General features: G+C 47.6%; 6 protein-coding genes across 6 annotated transcripts; 4 read left to right on the top strand and 2 right to left on the bottom strand.

The window, feature by feature from the left end:
* Positions 1-787: 787 nt before the first annotated feature.
* I302_106127 (uncharacterized protein) lies at positions 788-1,937 on the bottom strand (the record flags this gene model as incomplete). The annotated part of the gene is made up of 4 exons (XM_019191871.2): positions 788-1,018; positions 1,088-1,649; positions 1,705-1,763; positions 1,830-1,937. 4 exons carry the CDS (start codon positions 1,935-1,937, stop codon positions 788-790), a joined length of 960 nt encoding a protein of 319 aa, XP_019046501.2.
* Positions 1,938-2,285: 348 nt separating this feature from the next.
* On the top strand, positions 2,286-3,986 carry I302_106126 (uncharacterized protein; the record flags this gene model as incomplete). Its single annotated transcript, XM_019191870.1, has 5 exons — positions 2,286-2,513; positions 2,705-2,826; positions 2,901-3,714; positions 3,780-3,845; positions 3,912-3,986. 5 exons carry the CDS (start codon positions 2,286-2,288, stop codon positions 3,984-3,986), a joined length of 1,305 nt encoding a protein of 434 aa, XP_019046500.1.
* Positions 3,987-4,416: 430 nt separating this feature from the next.
* Positions 4,417-5,663, bottom strand: I302_106125 (uncharacterized protein; the record flags this gene model as incomplete). Its single annotated transcript, XM_019191869.2, has 4 exons — positions 4,417-4,474; positions 4,539-5,361; positions 5,466-5,554; positions 5,614-5,663. The coding sequence occupies 4 exons, from the start codon at positions 5,661-5,663 to the stop codon at positions 4,417-4,419; spliced, it is 1,020 nt and encodes a 339-aa protein (XP_019046499.2).
* A 345-nt stretch (positions 5,664-6,008) lies between these two features.
* On the top strand, positions 6,009-8,952 carry I302_106124 (uncharacterized protein; the record flags this gene model as incomplete). Its single annotated transcript, XM_065870213.1, has 19 exons — positions 6,009-6,153; positions 6,223-6,243; positions 6,295-6,326; positions 6,403-6,410; positions 6,467-6,533; positions 6,595-6,654; positions 6,708-6,773; positions 6,836-6,919; positions 6,983-7,059; positions 7,119-7,182; positions 7,245-7,291; positions 7,346-7,567; positions 7,627-7,684; positions 7,742-7,815; positions 7,872-7,949; positions 8,000-8,123; positions 8,190-8,205; positions 8,257-8,423; positions 8,485-8,952. The coding sequence occupies 19 exons, from the start codon at positions 6,009-6,011 to the stop codon at positions 8,950-8,952; spliced, it is 1,878 nt and encodes a 625-aa protein (XP_065726285.1).
* Positions 8,953-9,288: 336 nt separating this feature from the next.
* Positions 9,289-12,174, top strand: I302_106123 (uncharacterized protein; the record flags this gene model as incomplete). Its single annotated transcript, XM_019191867.1, has 14 exons — positions 9,289-9,681; positions 9,742-9,768; positions 9,852-10,012; positions 10,079-10,122; positions 10,196-10,405; positions 10,488-10,570; positions 10,635-10,671; positions 10,735-10,965; positions 11,024-11,072; positions 11,124-11,159; positions 11,361-11,637; positions 11,706-11,720; positions 11,782-11,902; positions 12,023-12,174. 14 exons carry the CDS (start codon positions 9,289-9,291, stop codon positions 12,172-12,174), a joined length of 1,836 nt encoding a protein of 611 aa, XP_019046497.1.
* Positions 12,175-13,057: 883 nt separating this feature from the next.
* Positions 13,058-15,503, top strand: I302_106122 (uncharacterized protein; the record flags this gene model as incomplete). Its single annotated transcript, XM_019191866.1, has 2 exons — positions 13,058-14,248; positions 14,316-15,503. The coding sequence occupies 2 exons, from the start codon at positions 13,058-13,060 to the stop codon at positions 15,501-15,503; spliced, it is 2,379 nt and encodes a 792-aa protein (XP_019046496.1).
* Between the last annotated feature and the right edge of the window lie 59 nt (positions 15,504-15,562).

Below are 15,562 nucleotides of genomic sequence, written 5' to 3'. Positions count from 1 at the left end.
AGCGGTCTGATCCTGTTTATTTCGGTCTTCGGTGTGTGGATAAAGTGGTCAGACTGGATCATCTCAAGGTCGAGGTCGACTGATACGATAGGATCCAGAACAATATGACAAGGTGTGGCTGTTTTGTTCTGTTGCGTCTTGTTGTGTAGGATAGGTGTGTGCTTGGTTCGACTCGAGCTTGAGCTTTGACGCAGCAAGGTAAAGGAGTGCCTTTGGTGTAAAAGAGCTATGATCCGAACTGATCGGTCATTTCCACTCGATACTCTGCTTTGTGCGTACTAGCCACGTATCCCTATCCTGGTGGAAAACACACTGACTGACCTTACCGCAATAATGGTCCGAGTTGACACCTAGTTGATTTTGAGAGAGATGTTGCCGCACCGTCACTACACCATCACCACCACCATCACCGGACACTGAGCGAAGTTACAAGGGGAAATAGAGTTTAACACTGACATTCTAAGCGACTGTCCAGCCTAGCAACTTCAGTTGTGTCCTGAAAGTGGTCTCAGCGTGACGAGTACTTCGGATCTGCTCTGAGATCCGTGTTTTAGTCTGAATATATCCTGACGAATAGCACGTGAACTCTCCAGGACGAAAACTGGGAGGTCCGAAAAGTAGAAGTAAACATGGAACGACGCATGGCATGATACCGTTCATACAAAATTCTTTACGTATTATACAGTATGAGATGGCTTAATCTACAATTCGACTACAACCAACAATTTTTGAAACGTCCCAGTATATCATCAATATAGCCTTATCCTCTACCTTCCTATTTTCTTCACTAGCCCAAGCGTTTCTCCAATTCTTCCACTCTATCTTCCAGCTCCTTGTTCCTCTCCTGCAAGGTTTTGATGGTTGTCCTCATTCCCTTTTTCATTTGCTCGGCAGCGCGAAGTAACCTATCTTGATGATGAAGGTGCTCCGACAGCTGCTCGAGGGAGGAGAGTGTGGGGGAGAGGATCGAATGGGGAGGTGAGCGGGGGGTAGTAGGTGAAGATAAGAACGGATTTGGCTATGTATCATCATGAATGTCGTCAATTAAATGTATATATCAGAGTGTGAGGGTTGGTCTATGACTTACATCATTAGCAGCCCGCTTGGGCGTCCTATCAACCTCCTGTGAATCCTCTTCTTCTCTTCTCCTCTTTCCCAATCCATCATCTACAGCATTTTTCAGCCTATCATTGAATGATATACCCTTACTTGGCGTGATTGAGGATGGTGTCTGCTGGCTCGCAGTAGGTTGTGAAGACGCGGGTGTACTCGCTATAGCCTCACGTTCAATCTCCTCTGCGTCCACCTTATCCCAATCAATCTCTTCCATCTCGTCTTCCGGCTCGTCGTCATCATCGCTGATCAGTACCGCTTCCTGATGACGAGATGCGTTGTTTCTATTTGTGTTGACTGTCGACGCATTTGACGATGGACCTGCCGGACGACCATATCGAGCTGCGGGTGATTGACCAAGCGTCTGGTTCGTCCTTTGTACCAACTGAGAAGCACGAGTCGATCCAGAAGGTGTCGATGGACCAGCTCCGATCCCTTGACCGGAAGATCCGGGAAGGGGGAATAGCTCGTCATGCCATTTGAAGAATTTGCAGCGACCTGGATCATCCCTAGGTAAGGGACAGCAATAGAATGCTCTAGCGATGGCATCATGAGCTTGGTAATGATAATATCAGTAAATAATTAGCTCACCTTCCTGCGTTCTTCGTCGTCGGACCGGCTCTGAGCTTTGGACAGCTCATCTGATGGCCCTATAGACCGTATGAGGATTAGCTGTGTTACCATCAAAGCAGGTGAAGGTGATGGATTCGATTTACAGTGCATTTCACATCTCTCGAGTCATCTACAGGTGTTCCAGGCTGTATCTGAGTTCTGGTTGGGTTGTGCGTCCTCGTACTCGTTGTTGTCCTTGTTCTCGATGCCATTGTGATCTATATATCCTGCATGTTGAATGGTACGGATGTATGCTAGAGCTACATAGCTGCAACATCAAGTAGGTTGAATCACCTCCACCAAAACAAACGATCGTCATTCTGTAAACATGACGTTGACAAGTGCCACACGTTGGTAATTCCGATTGTATGGCATCGGTGTTTTCAATTTAATACCGTTCAGTTCCGAATTCGAGGATTGGGATTGGCCATGGCACTATGGAGATGAGATGATCACTATGCATGGTGGCATCTTGAACATATTGACATCTAGTTATATAGTCTACTCTCCTTCATATCGTATATCCCTCATCATCACCCATCACCCCCCCTCACTTCCCGATGTACTCCCTCGCAAAATTACCCAAGGGTCAATCAGCCTCGGCCCTCAAAACAGCTTTCAGGAGATCAGTCTCCTCCAAGGCTTCCTCGGCGGGTGGTGTTAGTGTGATCGGGTTTGAGAACAAGGGGCCAGCAGCAACTTCAAGTTTGACGGTGGCTATCAAGGCTGGTTCGAGGTTTGAGAGTACCCCTGGTGTGGCTCATGTTTTGAAGAACTTTGCTTTCAAGGTGGGTTGGTGTGTTCTGTGTTTCAACAAACGGAGGAGATGAAAGTGGATTAGTTGAAGGGATTAGACGGGACTCTGGGAAATTGCAATATGAAGCGGGTTTGGGTCTGTGATGGAGCAGGATGTGGAAGAATGACGACCTGTCAAAGGGAAACAGAGGGGTAGCGTGCTAATTGGTTTCTCGACATATAGGCTACCGCCAACGGTTCATCCTTGAAGACAGTTAGAGAAGCAGAGTTATACGGTGGTGTCTTGTCCAGTGCTCTCTCAAGAGAACACATCTTCCTCACTGCCGAATTCCTACGTGGCGACGAGTGAGTTCATAGAAGTCTGGAAAGCTGGCTCTCAATCTCTCTCACCGTGGATAGCTGATCGCGGCATATTACAGGGAACACTTCCTTCAAGTCCTCACCTCTGTCCTCTCCTCATCCCACTTCTACAACCACGAGCTCAAAGAGCTTGTCCTCCCCGTCGTCCAAAGCGAAGCCGTCTCAGCTCAATCATCTCCCGCCGCCCTTGCTCTTGACGTAGCGCACAACCTCGCTTTCCGAAAGGGATTGGGTAACTCCCTCTACGCCTCCCCCCACTACCCAGTAACCATCGACGACGTCAAATCATACGCTCAAGGTGCCTTCTCCAAATCCAACGTAGCTGTGATCGGTTCCGGTATCTCAACAGAATCGTTATCGCAAGTTGTCGGTGCCGCATTCGGTTCAGGATCATCTCAACCCGGATCATCAGGATTGAACACCTCCAAGACATCGTACTACGGTGGTGAAGCCCGAATCCCACTTGATATCCATGCTCCCCCTACTGCCCAACCTACCCTTGTGATCGCCTACGGTTCCACTTCGCCCGCCACCCCCGAATTGAAGGTATTGAAACAATTGTTAGGCGGTGAATCTTCGCTCAAGTGGACTCCCGGTACCTCCCCCTTAGCCCAGGCTGCCGACAAAGTACCAGGTGGTTCCGCCAAAGCCTTCCTCCTCCCTTACTCTGATGCCGCCCTCTTCGGTGTCGTCGTCTCTGCTCCTACCTCCCCTCAACTCACCGGTCTCGCCAAGGAAGTCGCCCAGATCATCAAATCTGCCGGTTCAGGTGCCAAGGACGAGGAGGTCAAGAGGGCAGTTGCCAAGGCTACTTTCGCTGATGCTACCGCTTCGGAGACTCTTGAGGGTCTCATCGCTAACGTTGGTCCTGCTGTGAGTAATTTTCCCTTTCGAAAGAGTTTTCTGCGATGGGTTTTCAGCTGACATGTCATGTATAGCTCTTCGCTGGTGGTGAAGTCAAGTCGGAATCATTCTCTGGTGTCTCCGCTTCTTCCGTCTCCAAGGTGAGTTGGCACTCTCCCTTGAAATACATACAAGATTAGGACGACCAACTGACTATGCTTCAATAGGCCGCTTCCGAGCTACTCAAGGCCAAGCCTACCGTTGTTGCTGTTGGAAACGTGAATGTCTTGCCATATGCGTGAGTGATTGATCTCTCGCCAAACAATGTCAATGCCCGTTTGTTTGCTGATGAAATTATGTGTTCGCAGCGATGAGCTCAACTTATAGACAAAGGAGTATTGTTATTTTGTAGAGGGATCATCATGCAAAACTTATAACATTCAGGCTTAGGCTGTTGAATCGGTCCAGGGAATGAGGAAGTATGGTACAGGTTCATGTTGCATGATGCTAGGATTTTACATGGGACAACTACACCGGCTAGATTCAGTCATTGAGTACAAGCTATTAAATTGGATATCATACAAGAAACAAAGGACTATATTGAAGAGACAAACTAGTGCACGACCTTGGTGGAAATAACCAGGTAGGACACAGAGTATAGGGAAGATGGGACTGTGATCAAGGACAGGTTGCGCATGGTGGAGTCAGTCGAACGAGGATGATTGTTGTTGTCTAGGCTGTTGCCGCATGAGAGCGAGCTCTATAAGCTCTGATGACTCCTTGTTCGACTCTACGTCAAAAACCATGGAATATCAGCCATGTCTTCCATGTTTATCCAATGGCGTGTAGCTCACCTCTGCTTGACCAACATCATCACACCCTGCTGTACCACCCCTTTCACCAACTGCCCTTCCAACCCAGTATACAACGTCCTGATCCCACCTCGCTTGATAATCTTGATCAACGTCTCCAACATACCCAATTTATGTTTGTTCTTCCCCTTATCCCTTCCAGACTGACTCAACACTTTGATCAGTACCAGCGGGTATAACGGTATAGTCGCCAGAGCGTTGGACAGCGCACCCAAGAGGAATGTGAGACTTGCTGGAGGGTGGGTACGATGACGTGCGGGTAAGAGCAAACGGACGAGGACCGAGTGGATGTATAGTGTCAAGGATGGTAAGAGTGTTAGAGGGATGGTAGGTTTCAGTCCTGAGAATAATCCTTCAATGCCCGTTTCGTTGTATATCGTTGATAATGTCTCTACCAGACTGAGATCCTTCTTCTCGTCTTCCGAGTCATTCTCGATCTGCTGTCTCACACAGACCGTCGAGATGGGCAGTGTAATTCCCTTGGAGATCAATCCGCTGATCACACCAATCAACAGTTCCTCCAATGCACTGGGTTTGGCAGGGCGAGGTAAGATTTCTGAAGCCTTCGAGGCCATACCTCCGATTCCTGCTGGAGAGGAGGATACACTTCCATGCTGCGCCGTAGAGGGTAAAGAGGGATGTCGGGTATGCCATACATGTAGGCCCTTTTGGAGGGAGGTGTAGCTGTAGAAGTAGATGAAGTTGGATAGGAGGGTGGAGAGCGTGTCGGCTGATATACCCGAGTAGATGTTGGAGAGGTAGTGGTTCTGTGAGAGGAGGTGGGTGAGGGTGTCTCGTAGATTCACTGTGTTCGATGACGGAGATTGAGAATATCAGCTTGTAGAACTGATTTAGAGGATTAGGGCAAATGTCGCTCGGATAAGTTATACCAGCTGTGAGACCACTTACATCGCTCATGATGGGGTTTCCTGGCATTGTTCTGCATTCGAGTGGTAGCTAGGTCGAGCGGATAAACTATAGCATTGCCTACTGCCGAGCTACATGATTCAATGGTGAGCTTCGTGATTCGCTGGATGGGCGATGTCCGTTGACTCACCCTAATGCTCCGGAGGTAGCTTGGAGGAAAGGGGGAAGAGTCGAGTTCATCTTGAGTGTCGATACAGGCTAGTTGCTAGGGATGCTACAGGTGCTACAGGTAGATACGGATGTATCTAGGAGAGAGATTGAAAGCAGGGTAGTTGGGATGGAAGCAAGATAACTAAGAAGCATATACCCCCACCATGATAATGCGTGTTCATACCGGTCTCAGCCATATAACCGGGGGGTTGACTAAACTAGACTGTATATATGGATGAATGATCGATCACCAACACCACCACGCGTCGGAATCTAATCAGACATAAATTACATCAATAACAATTATTCATCCCTCTCCTTCTCCCTCTTCTATCCATAAGCAAATTCCCTTCAATGACCCACATATGACACACCATGCCGCCTCTTCCTTCTCCAACAGAGGATAAAGGCAAGGCTATACAGGAGATGACAGAGGATGATAAAGCTGCGGTAGCCGCTGCTGAAGCTAGGCAGAGGAGCTTCGAGAGGAGTTTGGCTGGTCCGAGTGTGGGAAAAGCTGGTAGGTTTACTGCTCCTTGAACTAGGTCTAATGCCATGCATATGTACTGACGATAGGTTTTGTGAACAGGATTGATGCGAGATCAGACAGGTCAGCTTCCTTCAAGCCATCGCACTTGAAATTAGCTGATATATCATGCAGATATCAACAGGATCATTGCAGAGGCTTCAAAGGTGAGCAACTGTATCCATCGTAGTGTAGGCTGCTGGCAGACTATGATCGACTACTGATACGCGGTTCTACTCACAGGGCTCAAAGTACGTGTAGCGAAATACCGCTGAGGCAACCTCAGACTGATCAAGCACCCTCTCAGATACTACCTAAACCAAGTTAGGAAGGATAAAGAGCTTACCGAGAAAATAGAATGGTATCAAGCAAAGGTATGTTCAGCTGATCGTCCCGTGCAATGATCCTATCAGCTTACATTTAGGGCCTTCATAGCGGGACGAATTGATGAAGATGGCGAATATACCTAAATTAGAGAGCGAGGCTGAGCGAATAGCGAGTGTCTGTACATGCATTACCTCGCTGTCAATGGCTAATTATCTGTGTAGCTCATCGAGGTAGAAGCCACTAGGGACTTGTCTCAGACTATAGTTCACTGTGATATGGATGCTTTTGTGAGTCAGCTTCTCCATGTGGATCTGCAGATGTACCTAAGCTGATGACGAGCCCGGCACAGTACGCTGCGGTAGAGGTACAGCGAGATCCAACATTGAAAGGAAAGGCTTTCGGAGTGGGTCGTGGGGTCTTGACGACAGCTTCGGTGGGTCCATACCCTCATGAAGACGTATGACCTTGATCGAATTTATCCTGATGTGACCGGTAGTACGAAGCTAGAAAATACGGTTGCCGATCTGGTATGGCTGGGTTCATAGCTAAGAAGCTATGTCCACATATCATCTTGTGAGATATTCTCTCTGTCGAATGTAGATATGGTATCTGACAACTGCAATTCGCATTAGTACTGAAATGCACTTTGATTTGTACATTGCTGCATCCAAATCCGTACGGGAAGTTCTTCTCCAGGTGAGCTGGTACCTCCTGGACGAGGATACAGAAAGTCTATTAATGAATAATGGGTTGGGTAGTACGACGAGAACCTGATGATGGCGAGTTTGGATGAAGGTTACCTGAAGTACGTTACGATTGCTTTGTCAATGAGCTTAAGCTGATATTTTCGTTCTTGCAGCATCACACCCTATATGAACGCCAACGACATGACAGCTGCAGAAGTAGTATCTCAAATGCGAGCAGAAGTAGAAGCCAAGACCCAACTTACCATGTCGGCTGGTATTGCACCTAATAGGATGTTAGCTAAGATATGCTCCGACAAGAATAAACCCAATGGACAGTATGAAATGGAATTTGAGAGAACGGTCATAACCAAGTTCATGAGGGATTTACCGGTCAGGTAAGCTCGATCGTCCACCAGAATTGACATTGAAAGGGCTGATGCACCGGGATTGATAGGAAGATACCGGGATTTGGCAGAGTGACGGAGAGGTGTTTGGAAGGGTTAGGTGTAGAAGTGAGCTCGCCCCGTTCTCTGTGCTCTGGTCACTCTAACTAACGGGTGCCATGCCAGACATGCGGTGATATATTTACTCATCGAGCCGAGCTGCTGGTCATGGACCATTGGTTCGGGTTCCGCGGGTTATGGTAAGTCAAGGTTGTTCCTCTGGTGACGCCTTTCAAACGCTGATACCGTGATGCAGCAAGGCATATCTGGGAATAGCGGATAATAACGTCGCTCCCGGTAAGAGAGAGGAGCGTAAGAGTGTTGGGGTTGAAAGGTGAGTTATTACCCATACATTGATGACAAAAGCTTATACACTGTAAACAGGACATTTCGCGACAAGACAGACGACGAGGATATCCTCAACGAGCTTACGAGCATTGCCGAAGAGCTTGAGAAAGATCTGGAGAGGTTGCAGTACTCTGGAAAGACTGTCACTGTGAAGTACAAAGTGAGTGAACATGTCGGACGAAGGCAATAATCGCTTGATGATTGCTGATATTGTATTTGCTCACAGCTTCATACATACGAAAGTGAGTTTGCTGGTCACCTTGAATGGGATAGCTACTGATATGGTGGATCAGACAAAACTCGAGCCAAATCAGTCGGCAAGTATATATCGACCAGTAAAGATATCCTGCCGATAGCCCTAGAATTGATGAAGAGGGAACTGCCCGTTCGAATACGACTGTTGGGAATACGATTATCCACGTTGAAAGATCTGACCATAGCAGATAGAGGGATCAAAGGGGTATGTCCAACACTGCTGAAATCCACAAAAATCCATGGCCGACTAACATGGATGATCTCAGTTCTTTACATCGCCCAGCAAGAAACGCCCTGCCTCGACCGAAGCAGGAAATTCCCGTTCTACCACACCAATAATTATCGACGCCGATGACGATACCGAGCTGATGAGGATGGAACGGGAGGACGAAGCGGAAGTGATGGATATGACGGCGGACGATAGTGATAATGTTGATTCGCCATTACCGAGTGATATAGGCACTCCACCTCCAACTTCGATGTTTGGTAAACGCAAGTTGTCGGAAACGCATCTACTTGGACCGGTGTGTCCAATATGTAATAAGGCTTTGGGACCCGGTACTTCGAACATAGGATTGAATGAGCATATAGATTGGTGTTTGAATAGGGACGCTATTAGTGAAGCTAGTAAGAAGTCTCCGGCGGCGAAGAAAGCAAGGACAGATGGAAAGAGTACTGCGAAGAAGGGCAGAGATGTGAAAGGGACAATGTTGGATTGGCTGAAGAAGAGTTGAATTGTACGAGTGCATTCTGAATTGTTGATTGTATGGTTGTATTGCTCATTAGATTTGTCTGTTGTCTGTTGTATCACTCTCATTAGCATATATGCATCATCGATATCATCATATCATCAATTTGCATTTATCCACTCGTAAAATATGGGTACAAATCTGGTCCCATCGCATTGTGGGGTCTCCGCAGTGCAGGTCCACCTTGCTTGGCGTAAATAAATAGCTATCGACTTTCGAATTCCCACCCAGTGATATATCCTACCTCGCTATACCGTGCAAGCTCAGCATTGGTATATAAGACACTCTCTCAGGAGGAGGCCAGCCCTCAGCCCAGCTACAATGCTTCGACACAATGCCTTCAAGCTAGCCGGACCTCGTCTATCGGCGAAACCAACCACCAGCTTCAACATTCGTTTAACACCACTTCCCAACCATTCCTTTCTCTTTCATTCTTCATGCTCAACCGCGCTTATCCGAAGTATCTCAACCACCCCCAGAAGACTCGATATCCCCCAATGGCCCAACCCACCTGTCCCTCAACCTCCCGTTGGTCCCTCCGATAATCTCACGTCGAATTCGCCCAGAGGAAAAGCAGACAAAGAGTCATTCTGGAAACAATGGTCTTCGAGCGCATCCTTCCAGGCTGCGCTGACTACTGTTGTGGGGCTTGGGATGGTGTTTGCGGCGGGGGTGGGCTATTTGGAGTGGTACAAGGCTCATGTGCTGCATAGGGTGAGCTTATCTAGTACTCTGATCTGGGTTTGGGGTTGGATCAGCTAATGATGAGGGCAGATTGGAAGAGCTTTTGAACCTGGTTATGTGAGTTTAAAATTGAGTCTGGCTTGTGATATCTTTTCAATGAGAGTGTGGGGCATGAAGCTGAAGCGAGACATCGTGTACAGGACCCAGCACTAGAATTGTCGACGTTGCATGCGCCCAACTCCTCTCATATACATCGGAGGGAACAGCCGCTTATCGATAGGATAGTAGGTGGTGAGGAGAAGGGAGGGTATTACCTTGTGATAGGTTCAAAGGGCACTGGAAAGGGGACGATGATACTTGAGTTAGCTGAGCTGATAATACTGGTGCGACTAGATTGACAGACAGCTGACTGAATCGAAATCATTAGCGCGATGCGTAAAATTAATGCAGATGGTGTATCATTCTGCGAAGGTGTGTCATCTTTGCTTCCCTTCTGCTCATAATCTTCATCTAGGTGAAACGCTTATAATCGCTTGGATCGTAGCCCACCCCGATCTCGAAGTGTTCAGATTACGTCTCGGTAAAGCCCTGGACTTCGATTTTTACGAAGACTGGCAAGGATCCCTATTCTCCCGAGCTGACCCTAGGAATGGTGGGCCCGCATTGGACGTTGAACGGGCGCTTAATAAGCTGGAGAAGGTCGCGCTGAGGTATGCAAGGAAGAATAAGAGGCCGCTTGTCATGGCTTTCAACAGTGCGTGGACTTCATGTTAAGCTCTATAGAATTTGCTGGATTGTGGTGGAGCTCAGCTGATAATCTTCAATGATAATTCCAGACATCCACTTGTTCCCTAACACACCTGAAGGTCATGGGCTGCTCCATCAATTGCAGCAGAGGGCGGAAGCATGGGCTGAAGGGGTAAGCTCAGCTGTGTAGTCCAATATACCATCCCTGCAATTGAGCTGAAAAGATCACAATATAGGGCATTCTGACCATGATCTTCTCAACTGATGATTTCTGTGAGTCCTAAATCCATCTTTCTCCATACAATAATTAGGCTAATGAGATGTGAAATGACAAAGGGTGCCTCGATCTGATGAAGAAGAATGCATCCCGAATGCGCATCCTCAGCGTATACGACTTGTCAGCCTCGGAATCCCTCAAGGCTCTCCGACATCTGCGAGTACAAGCGTTGACTAATAGGGGTTTACAGAGACCTGTAGAAGAGGATGATGTGCTGAAGAGAGTGTATGAGCTTGTGGGCGGGAGAACGAGTTATCTCGCTAGAGTGGCTAGGGCGGATAACATGCTGGGTGAGCTAGATGATTTCTGCGATAAGTGCGGTTGCAGCTGACGTCATTTGCTGAATAGAGGAGGCGGAATCGATGATTGAGGGAGAGAAGCAATGGTTGTTGTCAAAGTGAGATAAATGGTACGGTATAAGAATGCGCAGCTGATATAGAATTTGCAGGATCGGTTTGATCCCTGAACACGATGATGATGTGATGTGAGTGCTTGAGCTGTATGAGTATGATCGATTTGCTGATTCATCCATCAACAGGGACGAGCAAAAGTCAGTATTCTACCTTTTCAGCGTCCATGCAGAAGATTGTAGCTGACCATTTTCACCGACGATGATTAAACAGATGGGCGAGGTGAGCAGACCTATCTACATAAATAGCATGAGCTGATTGACTGTATGAGATAGCTGTTCATGGTTACTCCTTCGCCATCTTTCCAAGATGATCCCACCTCTTTCCCCTTACCCGCTTGTTGAACCAGAGATCACGACCTCCCCTATAGACAATGACCTCCCACTTGCTGTGGAGTCGCCAGAGAGCGAAACCTCGAATAGCAGTGTGAACGTCACTCCGCCTGCGAAGGAACCGTCCAGTGCGGATATTCACCTGCCTTATGTTACGTATGAAGCTGCCAGGAGGATCATGACGAGGACTGATTTCTTGAATGAGCTTGATCATTACCATGTGAGCTATTCGTCATTAATCGCGGATTCTGTTGATACTTCGCTGACTATCATGTATCGCGTTTGTAGGTTGTGTCTATAGATGTAAGTGACGCGTTGATACCGATAAAGAGATGTCTGTACTGATTTTCCCTCTCCCCGGCAGCTCAACCACCACGTCAGACCGGACTCATTGTTATTGTTGAGAGCAGCTCAACAGGTCGTATCCGAAGAGAATTTTGATGATGATCTAGATACTACGCGTGATCGTGTTGATCAGATCGAAGGTGAGTCTTGTTTTCAATGGGGCAAACTACCCACGCTCGAGCTCCCCTTGTCTTTGCGTGCCTATACATAGATTTTTTTGAGAAATTCCCGCTAACTACGGGATTGTATCATTCGCACAGGTCTTCATCGACAGAGTGAACTGACTGTCAAGGAACCTTTCAAGGTGACGTTTGATAAGATTGATGGTAAGGGGGTATGGGAGGTTGTAGGGCTGGGTGATAGTTTTGTGCCCGCCTCGGAGGATGATGATGAGGAGGATAGGTTAGTGTAGATGCTATGTTGGTAGTGCTCAATGCATGGGTCAGCCATCTGAAATGCGTATATGTGCCAAGGGGTGAATTTTGGCTATCTATAACGTATCATGTAGATGAAACAAGGTTGTGTATCATGTTGGTGGATGAGTACTACATAGACTACATTACTACTACCATCGATTCAAAGTTTGAGGGTGGGTAGTACATTACAATTTAGTAATGATTCTGAATTGGAGTGCAGAGTGTTTACGTTGAAATGTTATGTTATATACCCTGAAAATGCCAATCCATTTTCACCTTTTAGGGTAAAATTCAGAGAAAATCAGTTACTCTATAATCAGACGCGTGTAGCTTTTTTTGATTTTACTAGGCAGCACGTTGTATAAGTCTGGATTTCCACTATGATGATATGTATGATACGTTACTGTATGGTGATGGAGTACGGTGCACAGATCGCTTCTCATACTACCACATACTACAGTGTAGTACAACCATTTAATGTTCATCCTCTTTTCTGATTCTGATTGATACATTATTACATCTTCGTCATCCTTTTCTTATTTCTTATTTCTCTATTTCTATCGTTTCTTGTTTCTACTCCACTCTCCACTTCTTTCAATCATACACAAACCCAATACCCAGTAATTCTTCTTCCCGTTCTTTTTTCTTGTGCAGACATCGATCAACATCTTGGATGATTCATTGGTCATTAGCATCATTAGCATCCATCCCCTGTGAGTATTCAATTGAATGACAAGACAATGTTATCCTGACAACGCGTCAAGCTAATCCTGATCCTTTGACTTCTCGTCCACTCCACACAGCCTCTCCACCAACGAATCAAATCAATCTACATTACTTCGTTCATTCATCCAACTAAACCCACCACACCCACCCATCATGTCATTCCCACTCCCGTCCTTACCTTCTCCAGAAGAAGTACCACAGGATAAAGAGAACATGAAATTCACCTTACCCCCTATCCGTGATATTCACGCTACCCCCAAAACAACAACCCAATTACCTCCTACACCATCAACCATCCCTCCATTACACGCTAGACAGGATCCCAATCTCACCACACCCGTCCAGCCACGGATGCGCCAGCCTTTACAATCCCTCTCTTCCCAAAACAACGGCATGATGATGGGTCACCCCATCTTCACCGCTCCTCAATCTCTCATGATGATGACTCCTCAAACTAACGGGGCATCCTCCCATCATCATCAAATCAACGGTCATCTCTCATCAGCCCTGGCTCTCGAAGAGAAGCATCATCAAAAGGAGAACGGTCCTCCCCACCCTCAATCCCGCCTTCATCAGACCCCTTGTCCTCGTCCGTCCGGCTCCATCGCATTGGCTTCTTCAGGTAGAAAGAAGATTCACCCTCCTAACGGTACACCCCTCGATATTCCTATCAACAATACCTTTAACGTCGGTTATTCCAACGCGTCCAATATCACTCCGATGAGAACACCAGTATCGACATTGCCAACGCGTACCATGGGAGGATCAATCTCAACCCCTTCCTTACCTATGAGCTCCTTACCCAAGACTGGGTCGTACACCATCTCCAATCGATCAGCAGCCAGCACGCGATACTCCCCGTCCGTCGAGTCCCACCGGTCATCATCGTCTGTACCTCGCTCTGGAACGAGAGGTCGAGCTCACATGTCATTCTCCCCTTCTCCCACACCTTCTTCTCCCACGCCCATCGATCTCTCAGGCATACAACCTCCTGCTCCCTTCCCCGGGGCTTACCCCACTGCATACACGCGCAAAGATCCTGTGCCATCTGATGAAGGTGAGCCGCCCGAGTCAGAGAACAAACGAAGCGGGAGACAAGGCGCACCCAGTTGGAACCCTTGGGATTACGTCCTCGGTGAGGTACCTGGCGGAGAGCAGGGCCCGAACCAGACTCCGGTGAAGGATACTGATGATGGGAAAGGAAATAAGATCAGGAGGAGGTTTACGAAGAGAGAGTTGGAGGCTCTGGAAGTCCTCTGGAGTATCTCGAAGAGTCCGAGCAAGTATGAGAGACAGAGGCTGGGAGCTTGGCTAGGTGTAAAGACGAAACATATTACCGTTTGGGTGAGTCGACTCAACTTCATGTCAGCTGTGACAGAATGAGTACACTGACTTCAAGCTCTTTTCCCAGTTCCAAAACCGAAGACAAGAAGAGAAACGATACCTCCGTGAAGGTGCTCCTGTCGAACCACCCCCTCCTTCTCGATCGAACCGAGGCACGTTTGACCCAGTCACTGGCAAATGGCGACCTGTCCCTCTTTCTTGTATATCCGGTCTTCAACCTCCACCCGAAGAAAAATCCGCTGTTGTTCGATCCATCAGTGTTGGGGATCTCACACGAGATATGTACTTTGCTCAACACCCTGAGATGGATGCTCATCTACCCACACCCACCCCTGCTTCCGGTCGAATGTACACTACGCAAGGTGCAGTCACTCCTCTCCCGAAACGAGGTAACAGCAGATCTCTCGATGAAATCCTCCAAGCTCGAGAAAGTGGATTTGGAGATCCCAAGAAGCGACCGCAACAAAGGTCTAGCGGAGAAGGTATGATCCAAGGAGAAGGTCAAGAGAGGATCAGGGAGATACTTGCTCTTATGCCTAGTGATCCTCCATCTATGGATTTATCCGAGATAGCTGTGGATGATGAGAGCGAGGAAACCGATGAACAAGAGAACGATGATAGTCCTAAACGAAAACCTCTCGGTAACAGCGGTGGACCAATGGGTTTAGATAGAATGCTCAATGGACCTTCCAACACTCTTGGCCGAGCTACTTCCCTTGATATTCTCGCGTCGGTACCAAGAGCTAAGGGTAAGTATTGGTCTTCCAAAGCTAGCAACAACGGTGGACCACTCCAACCTCGATCAATCAACCGATTTTCCAACGGTGTACTTGGATCTATCAACCCCAACATCCCCAATGATCGACAAACTACTCCCCTCGGGAAAGGTACTCTCAAGCACTCTTTACCGTTGTCTTCACAATCTTCAGCCAAACGAGCACGTCTCGATGGTTCGTCTCGTCATCGACCAGCTACTTCATTCAAACACAAAGATTCATTCTCACGATCTCAAAGTGCCGCGGTACTTGAGACTCCCTCTGCGAGGAAAGATGAAAACACCAAAGAAGAGATGAAGACGCCTGGATTTGCTCGAAGTTTCTCATTCTCATCTACGATGAGCGAGGGAGTAGCCATCACCCCAGATAATGCCGTCTTGGCCAGAAAGCAATCTGGAACTAAAAAGGAAGAGAAGGATGCAGAGGTGTTAGGTGCTGCTGAGAAATTGTTGGAACTTCTTGGTGGACCCAAGTCATGAATCTACGAATTGACAGGGTTGGGAAATAGAATGATAAACGAGGATAAGAAGTCAATGTT

The sequence above is a fragment of the Kwoniella bestiolae genome, chromosome 4, assembly GCF_000512585.2.
Source record: "Kwoniella bestiolae CBS 10118 chromosome 4, complete sequence".
Classification (NCBI taxonomy): domain Eukaryota; kingdom Fungi; phylum Basidiomycota; class Tremellomycetes; order Tremellales; family Cryptococcaceae; genus Kwoniella; species Kwoniella bestiolae.
This window is presented reverse-complemented; position numbering and strand designations above follow the sequence as displayed.